Consider the following 12,628-nt stretch of genomic DNA (forward strand, 5'->3'; position numbering starts at 1 on the left):
TAATCCCAGCACTCTGGAGGAAGAGACAGGCAATCTCTGTGAGTTCGAGGCCTGGTCTAAAAAGTGAGTTCCAAGACAGCTACAGCTGTAACAAAGAGAAACCATGTCTCTATTTCACTTGAACTTACCTTGACCAAACATGATGTCATCTCATTATGCAGAAAAACTTAACATTTAAGCATATGACCTGTATACATGGAAGGCTGAGACAAAGTACCACATCATGTTATTACTTCTAGTAATACATGAAAAAAATGCCACATATCCTAAGTTACAGGTTGTAGAGAAGAGCCTTGTCTGTAACCAGAGGCAAGCAAGTCTTTAAAAATCAACACAAACACAACAGTACTGAAATATACAGTAGGAACATTTATTTTAACACTTCTAAGAGGTATCTCTCCATGCCTGATGATTTGATATAAAAATCAAATCCATCATACTTTTCCCATCAGTTTCTCTACATCAAGGGCAATCAGAAATTTGTACAACATGAATATGTTTCTGAAACAGAAATTACAAATTAAATGATAACAAAAATACACAAATCAACTGGACCCTAAATAAATTTCTAATGAATTTTTTCCTCCTTTTCCCCATCACCTAGAGCTTCTTTCTTCGGTCTCATTTGGCTCCTTTTCCTTTCTTTGCTTGGCCATGAACTTCTGTCAAAAGCAATTTAAAATGAAACATTTGTTAGATGTTGTTTGCTATGTGTGCCATCCCAAATGTATCTCATTATATTTATAATCTAAAGAAGTGTCTTAATCAACATTCATCCCTTTCACTAATCATTCTTCTGACATTTGGTGATATGCCAGGCATTATGTTTGGGGCTTAGGGATTTAGTAGTGAACAAGACAAATAAGGCATTTTTCCAAGTGCTTACACCATAATAAAGGAACTGAAGAGAAGAAAAACTGAAATCATGTAGGTGGTAGTAATCACTCTAAAATTGTAACAAGAAGAAAGAAGCATGGTCATGTGCCCGTTATTGGGTTTGATCCCTAGTACCACAAATTAAAATAGTAACAGAGGAACTACGAAGATTCATCTTTTGTAGACATAGGATGGAGGTTGCTGCCTTTATTTTTTGTGAGAAATGTTTCTCTCTATGCAGTCCTGAATTCACTACATAGACCAGGCAGGATCCGCCTGCTTCTGCCTCCCAAGTGCTGAAACTGAAGGCGTGTGCTACCACAACTGGCTTTGGAGTTTGCTTTCTTAAGCAAAGGCCTTTCTTAGCAGTTAATATTTAAGTAGAGACCAAAGGATAGGAAAAACTGGCCACACAAAAAGGTTTGGGAGGGACACAGGAATAGTAATTAAGGCAATGGCATAATGGCAACTGTGGTCTTGGGTACAAGGAAGAAAACAGTAAGGACAGATTTCAGAGACACAGAAAAGCAGGCCATGCAGTCTCACAGAACCATAGTCAGTGTGGCTATTATTCCAAGTGCCATATGAAATAGTTGCAAGATTTTAACTTTTATTCTTAAGACAAGCTCTCATTATATAGCCCCAACTAGCTTGGCACTCTGTTGGCAGACCACTCTCAAACTCAAGAGATCCACCTGCCTCTGTCACCAGACTGATGGGATTAAAGGTGTATAAGGTGTATGCCACCACACCTGGCCCTAGCTGCAAGATTTTAAATTTGGGGGGGGGGGGAGGGAGTAGGATATAGCAGGTTAAAAGCACATGGAGAAGGTAAAATGTGTGAGAGATTAGATATAGAATTAAACAAAGCTGGGTAGAAACCCAAGATCTGCCACTAACTAGCTTGGTTTTTAGGAGTCTAACACATGGACTATATGAAACAACCTTAGACATTCAGAAGTTAAAACTACTGATTCCCATGGCTAAGAGTAACTCTCTAGAGGAGCACTTCCTTAAACATATATAACAAAAAGAAAAAAGAAGGTCTGTGACTCAATCACTTTAAGAAACTGACATTTTTCTTCTGACTAGAAATTCAGAAATATTAATAAGTTAACATGTACAGACATTTGCAATGGGACATCAGGATAAGCAGAGTCTTATATTTTAAAGGAGGTCCTTACAAAGCACTGCTTACAAAGTCTATTCTAGAGTATGCTATTATTGCTTCAGGAAAAGGAGTAGGGCTAGAGATCATAGCAACATACAGTGACATAGAAAAACAGGGATTTTGGACTTAGGAGCAACGAACTGGGATAAATATCCAAGTTCTCACAAAAGAAAAGAAATATACATGTTGGACAGACTCTTACTTTAAATCAAAAGATACTGAAAGCACTTTAAGATATTTTGTTACCTCTGTATTTTGCTTATGACGTTTGCTCTTGCAGTGATTTGCCATTGCTTTTTCATCTGAATAGAACAGGGAGCAGATTGGACAGAAAAATCCAGCCTTCGGAACAAGAAAGTCCAAATCTACAGGACAGGAAGAAAGAGAATGAATAATCCATCAACAGTATGTCAATCACGTTATGTAAATCTGGAGATTGAACCTAGGGCCTCAAATATGTTAGTCAGGTACTCTACCACTTGGCTATAATCCCCCAGCAGTACAAAACATGTATCTTTATTCAGCAATATGTAATGTATGCCAAAGGTTCCAGAGAAGCCAGAATGCTACTGCACTGCAGGCTGAAGAATCTGAGAATAGAAAACAAATATCACAGAAACACCCTGTTAAAAGAGAAAATGGAAAAACAGCAGAATGATGGGCTGCTAAATAACCAAAAGCTTCTCAACTCAGCTCAGTAGTCATGAGCAAAGTTCGCTATGAAAGCTTTTTAGCTTGTTTTGCCTAATTGGAATTTCTGTTTGGGGGAAGTATAACAAAGTTTTTACCAAAGTAGCAAAAGTAAAAGAAAGAAAAAAGGAGGCATATCTCAGCCTTTAAGAATGAAATAAAAATATCCATGCCAGCTTAAAAAAAACAAAACAAAACCTAGATAAGCTGTGTTCAGAAATACCAAGCAAGGTTAACTTGCTCACTTTTTTATTTGAGAAGAACAAGAAAAATGTCATTTTACTTTACCTCCTGGCACATCAGGTGTCACTGATTTGCCTACAGAAGAATCTTCGGTCTTCTTGCGTTTTTCATCAGGTTCCAAATTCTTTAAATCAGCTTCTTCAACTAAAGTCATTAAAAAGTTCAAGGAAAAAAGTTATTTAAAATAGATTTATAGACTTTGTGAAAGTAATGTTGGATACTTTCTGATTTCTAAAACTAACTTAAAACTCATGGAACTACACCTTAGTTAATATTGATTCCTTGATCTAAGAAGTAAATGGGTAAATGTTTAGATATATTCAATGAACTTAGGAAAAATAGGGCTAAAGACAATGTAAAATTTTATGGCCAACAACAGGGAGGATATTGGACACAATGCAAGTATATGTTGTGTGACAATGTACATGTTCCTTATTTGTATCAACTTAAATACTACTAATGCAGTTCAGACATTCTGTTTAATGTAATGGTTAGATGACTGGAAGCAAACATAAAAAGCAGATAGTTAATAAAATATTGTTCCCTGACACTGCAACATGGTCACAAAAGTCTTGTGAGTAATTTCCACAAATATTTTTTGTTCTAGTGTTACTGTTCCCAAACCTCTATAAATTACGAAGTCTACAAGATCTTATATGCCTGCCTGCTGCCTTTATAGTTTCTTGGCTGGTTATCTGTGAAACCTCTACCATCATCTCATGTTATGTAGTTTTCTCCCCACCCAAACAACCCCTTTACCTCCTTTACTCATTTGGAAGGCTTCTTGGCCTTTTGCTGGTTCTGCCATTACAGCTTTTTGTGAGGGTGATGCTTCCCCAATTCTAACTCTCTCGATTGGTGTTTTAGCTTTAAAAAGAAAGCCTAATTTATTGCTCCATTAACAGTAATTAAATTGCTTTAAATTTAACATTCTAAACTATCTAGTAATTCTCATATTTGTTCTAATGGGGAGAATACCTTTTTGTTTTATTTCTGAGACAGAGACTTGGTTATGTAGCTGAAACTGAGTGCTGGATTACAAGCATGCACCAGTACACCTCATAAAGAAACCTATTCCTAAATAGAAATCTACTTTTTAAAATTTTACTTTATGCGCATTGATGTTTTGCCTACATGTATGTTTGTCTGTGTAAGGGTGTTGGATCCCCTGGAATTGGAGTTACACACAGGGTAAGCTGCCACATGGGTGCTTGGAATTGAACCCAGGCAGGTCCTTTGGAAAAGTAACCAGTACTCCCAACCACTGAGCATCTCTCCAGCCCCATAGAAATCTTTTCTAAAAAGCAGTTCAGACAAAATAATCTATGTTCCCATTTGTATTCTAAACAATTATTCCTTTCTATTTTTTTCAGAGTGTCTATACACTTTTCCCTGAATTGCTGCCAATCCAGTGAAATGTTCCTAAGTATTCCATTCTTAGTTTGGTTAAATTTTCAAGGTTTTTGTTATTGTTTTGCTTTTTTTCTCCTCCCCCAAGACAGGGGTTCTCTGTATCGCAGCCCAGGTTGTCTTGACACTCACTTTATAGACCAGGTTAGCCTCAGACTCACAGAGATCCACCCACCTGCCTCTGCCTCCCTAGTACTGGGATGCCTCCAGAGTGCTGGGATTAAAGGTGTGCTATACCACACCCAGATTTTTTTCTTAAAATCTTTACAAAGTAGACATTCATTAATACAATGAATAATTTCATTTATTTAACATCTAGGGAAACAAACTACTGTTTGAATTCCTTTTCACCAAAGTGACTTTAATCCTATAACATAGTATGTCAGTTGGTTTCAGTTTTCTTAATGGAAATTATTTTTTCTGTCTCATGCCCTGCAAGCAAGTAAGCTGCTCACTTATTCCAAACCACCAAAATATTACTCTATGCCAGATGTGGTGACTCTCTCATGCAATCTTGGCACCTGGGAGGCAAAAATATCCCAAGTTCAAGGCTACATTTTGAGTTCTAGGCCAACAAAGGCTAAAGAGTCAGACTTTATCTCAAAAGACCAACATCTGCCAGGTGTGGTTGTCCGAAATGTTAATTCTAGAACAAAGGAAGCAGAGATAAGCTGATTTCTGTGAGCTCAAAGCTGCCTGGTCTACGTATGTAATTCCAGGTCACAAAGGGTCACAGTAAGACCGTGACTTTCAAAAAAGAAAAAAAAATTATATAAAGTTGAACAGTACCTCAATGATTTACTCTCCTGCTTGTTTTATGCTAAACCCAAGTTTAAGCCAAAGTAGGAGGCATTGTACATATTATGTACATATTATCCTGATCTTTAAAAGCTTGTTTTCCCCATACATACAGTTTTCACTGTAGCTCTGTATTGGATGCTTTGGTTTGTTTCCTGGTTTTGCCATTCTTTCTTGAGGCATAACAACTTGGGGCAACCTGTTCTTTGTAAACCGAGAGAAATGTGTGCAACCTGTACTTGTTTCTGTGGAAAACTAGAGTGCTTATAACTCCTGGCTTACGGAACATCAACATGATGATATTACTCCTATTGCAGCACTGAGTTCAAACCAGTTTTAAATGTAATTTCATGAAACAGAAAAATGAACACTTTCAAGTATCTACCTGCTGTAGGTCTTTCAATCATGGTTTTCTGATCTTTTGTAACAGTCTCACTTCCTGGACCTACTTGGGAGAAAGATTCAAGTTTTGTCTTCTTTGTGTCCACAGCTCTCCTCTTTCTATTTCCTTTTTTATCTGTATGGAGGTCAATTTTGCCTTGTGCTAAAACAACTTTTGAATCGTTGTCTCCATCCTCTTCATCTCCAACTTCATCCACAGTAACAAAATTAAGCTCTTCTTTAAGATTTTTAAAATCAGCAAGAGATTCTTCATCCTCTTCAGTTACTTCATCCAAAGTCACTAAATGAAAATCACTTCTGTCATCCTGTATTTCATCCACAGTAACTAATGTAGAAGGATCTTCAGGCATCTGGGAAGAAATGAACCCAATAGAATCCCTTACAGTAGTTCCTTCATCTCTTTTCGAATTCAAAGTAGCAAAAGGTATGTCTGCTGACTCTTCTACTTCTCCAATTTCATCCACAGTTACCAAGCGTTCCTGTTGAAGATCTTGTTCTTCGGCCATGGACAGAACAGTAACATCTTTAGGTTCACTGTGGGAAATGCAATCATCTTGGTCAATTAGTTCATCTAAGGTAAGAAGGGAGTTAGAATTTTTTACCATTTCTTCCATATTGAGCTCTTCTTCATCAATGACTTCATCCACAGTGACTAGAGCTTGTGCAGCTGCATCTTCTTCTTCCCCAATTTCATCTAGTGTTACAAAGGACAGTTCTCCCTCAACACTGTGAGGGACAGAAGTTTCCTCCTTTTTCTTTTTTAAGTTAAGTTCGGGGGAAGGAGGAATTTTCAGAGCTTCTTTTCTTTTTCCTTTTAATGGATTCTGCTTGGCTTGAGAAGGATTTATGTCTTCCATGACTTCATCCACAGTAACAAATTCATCCAAATTAAATGTAAATAACGGTTCCTGTTGGAAAGTTAAGAATCAGTACTATGATCTATGACTGACTAGGTACTACTAGTCACAGTAAACTAATATGTAGATCATCCATGAGAATTTCATTGTAAAGCCATTTTCTAAGACTAAAATAAAATTAATGTTATATTTTAAAGGGTTCCTAAGTGATGAGGCTAGCAAGATGGCTCAGTCAGTAAAGGTGCCTGCCACCAAGTCCAACAACCTGAGTTTCATACCCAGAACTAAAGGAATAAGGAGAAGTGGTTCATGCAAATTGTTCTCTAATCTCCATGTAAGAGCACATACATGTGAGAATATGCATATAAGCACACAAATAATTCAAAAAATAATAATTTATAATTTAAAACTACATTTAAACACTTGTCAAAATAATTCATAGAAAGAATCTACTATTCCTTATGTTAAGTACCCAGCAAGTGTTTAATTTGCTCTAGACTTCTCAAGGCATCTCAAACAAAAATAAAAGGTAAATAGTTAACTGTATCAATTTATATATATTTTAACATATACAATACTATGAAAGTTTAAAAGTTTAATGTTGATAAAATTATCTGAAAAGATTACTGAGACTTCATAGCTAATATAATTGTATTTGAAAACGTTATTTTAAAACTGGAACCATAGTAATTAAATATCCAGTAGGTTTCTGGACTTAGTAGTTGTCAATGAGCCAATGCTAGTACAAATAATTAAAAAAATAATAATGGCAAAAAATAAACATGGCAATAAAACTATTTAGTCTACCTCAGTGACACCACCAAAGAACCTAGTGGTAGGGTACAACATGAAGCATTTAACTCCTTATCCTATGTCCTATATCTTTCACTCTCTCAACTTCCACGTTAACTATGAAAAGGTAAGTCCAAGTATATAAGATAGGTGGGAACTGCTATGGAAGGATGGATATAGAGGATGTGGATATTTTCCTTTTACCTCTTTCGATTTGGAACTTCTACCGGTAGTATTTTTAGAATTCTTAGTGTTCTGCAAAGCCAATGCCTAAAATATTAAGAAATACAGAAAAACAGAGTTTATGCCCTGATTATTAATGTTCTATAAAAAAGAGAAAACATAATCAGCAAATATGGTCAATTATGCAAATACTTAACAAGTATACAAAACTAAGTCAACAATCATTTAATGGCATAGGCACAGTCTGTAAAAGTTATAGCTAAATTCAGTTTCCAAGGTCTTTTTTCCTCTTTGCCCACAATGTCTAAGTTAGGCAACCAGTGAACTGATAAAGGAAGTTTCAATTTCAGATGAATGGAAATGCCAAATCATCATTCTAGGAGCCACTACAGACCTTTCCTTTAAATCACAGTTACATTTCTGACCAAATGTTAATTCAGCCACATTGGTGACCAAGTAATACTTTCCAAACATGTGAGTAAATGGGAACTTTGAGCTCAATACTCCAAATGTCTACCAGTTTAAATTAATGCAATTGTTTCAAAGTGAAACAGGAGCTTGGGGCTAGAGTGAAGAGATGAAAGCATGAGCCAAAACTACACTTCCTACTTCACAGCTATAGCAGTAGGGCTATGCACTTCAAAGACACACCAAGTCATTCTTCTACTCTCCTCACCTTATTGTTGCTGTCATCCCGTTTCATGATGGGAGGTTTAGTCTCTGTTTCCTGAGACTGTTTTGTTATGTCCTTGTAATCCAGTTTAGAATCCTTGCACTGAAGGGCTGAGATCCTTCCACTGCATCCTCTGTTAACACCACTCTGAGTGGATTTGGCTTTACTGTTGCTTTCTGCTAAGTCTGATCTGGTATTTTTAAGCAGACCAAATTCCTTGGCTGAAACTTTCTTTTCAGCATTTATTTGATCTCTAAGCAGAGGTTTTGGAAAATTTTTCTGACTTTCAGTTTTTGAAGTTGTAATTTTTGCTTTAGGGGATGACACCATAGCAGCCTTGATGCTTGTTTTACTACCACATACATTTGATACAGTCAGCACACTAGTTTTACCAGTTTCATCAGGCTTACTGCTCTCACCCACTCCTTTATTTGGGTCTGACTTGATGACAGCACTTTCTATTGGCTTTTCTCTTATTGCTGCTATAATCTTCTCCAATTTTTCTACAAATGTGTCAGCTTCATTCTTCTCAGCCTTTTCTGCTTTTACTTGTAAAGCCATTCTGGTTTCCTTAGTATTAAATTCATTTTCCTCCTTGTCATCCATGCTACCTTTTTCAGAAGTATCCTTTTTGCTCACAACCTTCTCTCCCTCAATGTAACTTCCTGGCACTTGGGTCACAACACAAGCAGATGGCAGTACTTCTGAAACAGTTTCGTGTTTGTCCACTTCAGCTATGGCTTCTACCATGGGCCGTGCAATTCCAGAAAGTAAATCTGCTTCAGACAGAGAATCTTCTGGAACTCCTTTGATGTTCCTTTCTTCTATGAAGACACTGTCAGATATTGATAATTCTGTTTCAGGGTTTGTAACTTCTGCCTCTTCCTTCACAATGTGACTGGTATACATCTGCTGATTTAAAGCAGATTCCTCTATATTTTCGCTGAATAACTCAATATTGGCTGGAGTGGATGCTACAAGAGGAATTTCTATGCTGACCTCTGCTCCTTGAGCTTCCAGTTCCAGTGTTTCAATTGCAAAGTCAGACTCATATAATGCTTGTTTGGGTTCTTCCTTACCAAGTTTTTCCTGCTGCAATGAAGTTTCTGTTTCAATATTGCAAGTAGTTTCTTCTTCAACCTCACTAGGTTTAACAGAGGGACTATCGGCTGCTGTTTGTAACTCACTTTCATCAACAGGACTGTTTCTCAAGTCAGGGCTAAAAGTACTTAAAAACAAACAAAAAGAACACAAAAACAAACAAAAATCAAACTATGATGAGAATTCAATCATTGTAAATAATCCTGTTGATGCCAACTGTAAAGGTTTTCTGATGCACAAATACTAAGCACTGGGAATTCAGCCAATCAGCATTAAAGTGGCTAAGACGTTCTGATGGAAATCAGAAGGTGAAAGATCTAAGAGGAAATAACAGCAAAACTAGGATTGTTGGTATCTTCCTTTTACTTGTGTAAATTAATAGTTTTTTTTACTCCAGTTCAAGATTGGACTTGAAAAGGCCTAACAAAAAATTGAGATACTTCAAGTTATTATTAGGCCCTATACTCATGATATAGGTAACTAAACAAAATGTGTACAGTTCTACAATAAAGCTAGTGATCCATACACGGAAATTTAAAATGTGTAGGTGAATTTTCATACAAAGAAAACTGGTATTGCCATGAAGGGTAATGCCACTTAACCATTTTACCTCCTTTTTAGAAGCAAAAGACCTACTTTTAATTTTCACAAAAAAATGTACTTATGAATGATAATACTTAAAGAAACTTTTCTTTAGAAGGACCTACACAGCTTTTGAAGATTTAAAATTATAAGTAAAACAGTTACAACCACCTTAACACGAACATACAATCTTACTACCCACAAACTGCTCAATCAATTATTATATGGTATTTTAATTATTCAGAAGAAATGGAGAAAATGCTTGGGTATGTAATTATGTTATGTTGGCATGGTCTTCCCAAATCCATAATAAGCAAAAGTCTATGATTTTCTAATTCTACAACTTTCACAGAAGCAGAACCAGGATAAACTAACATTCTATAGGAAGAACAGAGTTTTTCTGAAGACCACTGTCTAACCCAATCAAAAGTACATTCCCATATTTTTATTAGAAAGCCATTAGAAAGTGATCACACCACATTAACACCACAGTACAGTATTATCTTGTTTTCTTGCTTTCAAGGAAGGAAAGGATAAGCTGCCATCTCTGATATGATTCTCAGAGGATGGCCACACATACTAGATGATGTCTACATGCTAGATGTCCACAATACTACATGATGACTACCTCTGTCCCAAGGTGTTACTTTTATTTCAGAGATTTGGAAAAGATGCTAATTGTTTCTCCATAAGGATTTAGCAATTTCATTAAATTAACTGGTTCTCCCTGAATAATAACTGTAAGTTATGAGAAGTTTCATGTACATCAAGTAATCATAGATCCTAATAATCATACATTCTAATTTCTGTGTAAGCTACTTAATACACTGAAATACTTCCATTTGAAATTATCTTCTCTAACATTGAAGATACCAATGGATCATATTAGGTGTTCTAAATTCATGAACTAAAGTAGAATCTGTGGCCAAGCATAAACATCAATCTGTGGCCAAACATAAATATGACAAAGAAACAACCGTGACATTCATAGTTACATGGATATTTCTACAAAACACAAACTTTTGAAATTACAAGATTCATATCAATAATAAAGAATAAACTTAAAACTCCTGCTCCATTACTGAGCTAATATTTTAATCCTGAAAATCGGTAAATTGAACTATATAAAAACATTTATGAGGCTGAACATGAAGACTTTTTTTATCTTGGCTGAAAGATATAACAAGACTCTCATTAACCACATTTAAAGTTTATAAACAGTTATCATTTACAAAGAGTAACTATTGAAGCTCTACATTTGAAACAGAACACAGGCCTGTTTGTAAAGATGGTTCAATTCCATATTTTGCTTCTGTGCCAGTCATTTTAAAATTTATTTTTAATTTGTGTGTGTATGTGTGTGTATGAGCCTCCTTGAATTTATGTGCACGATGTAAGTGTAAGAGTCCTTGGAGGCCAGAGGATGGATGGCACTGGGCTCCTGATGCTGGAACTACAGGCAGTTGAGAGCCTCCATAGAGGTGATGGGAATCAAACCTGGGTTCACCTCTGCAAGAACAGCAAGTACTCTTAACTGCTGAGCCATCTTTCCAGTCCCACTGTGTATCAGTCTTTAAGAATTATAGTGTTTTCTTAATAGAAATTGTTTTTAACAAAACTATTTGTTTATTGGCTAGAATGAAGGTAAGTTTCAATGTTGATCAATTTAGTTTGGTATGACATTGAGATATCAAGTAAATCACATTAATACCAGAAATAAAATGATATTTTGCTTTTTAGAGATCAAAGGAAAACAGTTACATTCTAAGAGACATCGCAGAAACAATTTCAGAAAGGTATATAATACACAGGTATCTAATATTCTATTCCCAACCCCACCAATTCAGAATTTCATAAAAGGCATACAATAAAAGTTAGGCATAAGCATAAAGGATGGCAACATAATACACACATTTCAACAAATCTTAGGATGAGACTTAACAATACCAAAAATTAATGTTTATTTGAGAATTCCCCCAGGTATTTGCCAATATTAAAGAATAAGGGAAATTTCATGTAGTATCCTTATTTAAAGTCTTTCAAATGATACATAAATAGGATATGTATGATGAGAATGAAAGATAATGTAAGTTATTACTAAACTGTTAATGTGAAATTTCCTCTAAGTAATCTATGATTAGAATTTACATTAATTAGAAATGAAAGAATCACACTTCAAGATGAACTGGCAAACCCACTTTAAAAAAAAACTCAACATTTTTTTTTCTTTTTGTTGTTGTTTTTAAAGCGAAACAACACCAGTATTCTCTAGGTGTAAGTTTACTCCAAAAGTAATGCTAAGTACCCTGGCTATATCCCACATCATTTCATTACTAATTTTTTCTCTGTAATACAAGTCAGAGAAAAAATGACAGGAAAATTGGAAGATGTTTTTAAAAAATCAATTTAACAAGATTAGAAACTGTTAACATGTAAATAAATATTTTGGGTTTTTAAACTGACATGACAATACTGAATTTTAAAATAGGCAAAACCAACAAAAATAGACAACAATCCACTGCTTCTAATTAAAAAAAAACCTAAAACAAACAAGCTTTTGCAGATGTTTTAAAAATATTACAAAACAGAATACACATACACACACACACACACACACACACAAAAAAAAAAAACACGAATTTTTGGGGACAATCTATGTCTTGCCATCAACAGAGCAAACTGTAGTCTGTGCATATGACCTACATGCCACATTGTTATTTATTAAGCTCTCTGTGAACTTGCACGTAAATATTATTGGTTTAAGGATAAACTTTTTAAAAGTTTTTAAAACTTTTTAAAAGTATGTGCAGACATACACAGCAACCCAGAAATGTTGCTTATGAGTAACGA

General features: G+C 35.4%; 1 protein-coding gene across 9 annotated transcripts in view; it reads right to left on the reverse strand.

Moving 5' to 3' along the window:
- Positions 1-349: 349 nt before the first annotated feature.
- The window catches only part of Znf638 (zinc finger protein 638), a 69,612-nt gene continuing 57,333 nt past the window's right edge, over positions 350-12,628 (reverse strand). For 4 of the 9 annotated variants that reach the window (XM_035448887.1, XM_035448885.1, XM_035448883.1 and 1 more), the window contains 6 exons: positions 8,099-9,323; positions 7,444-7,509; positions 5,574-6,498; positions 3,026-3,124; positions 2,294-2,412; positions 350-662 (listed from right to left, as the gene is read on the reverse strand). In XM_035448887.1, coding sequence (XP_035304778.1) covers positions 597-662; positions 2,294-2,412; positions 3,026-3,124; positions 5,574-6,498; positions 7,444-7,509; positions 8,099-9,323 — 2,500 coding nt within the window. In that variant the 3' untranslated portion in view covers positions 350-596. Of the gene's footprint in view, positions 663-2,293; positions 2,413-3,025; positions 3,125-3,739; positions 3,848-5,573; positions 6,499-7,443; positions 7,510-8,098; positions 9,324-12,628 lie in introns of all 9 variants that reach the window. The other 5 variants (XM_027428560.2, XM_027428562.2, XM_035448886.1 and 2 more) reach the window with 2 other exon arrangements.

The sequence above is a fragment of the Cricetulus griseus genome, chromosome 8, assembly GCF_003668045.3.
Source record: "Cricetulus griseus strain 17A/GY chromosome 8, alternate assembly CriGri-PICRH-1.0, whole genome shotgun sequence".
In the NCBI taxonomy this organism is placed as follows: domain Eukaryota; kingdom Metazoa; phylum Chordata; class Mammalia; order Rodentia; family Cricetidae; genus Cricetulus; species Cricetulus griseus.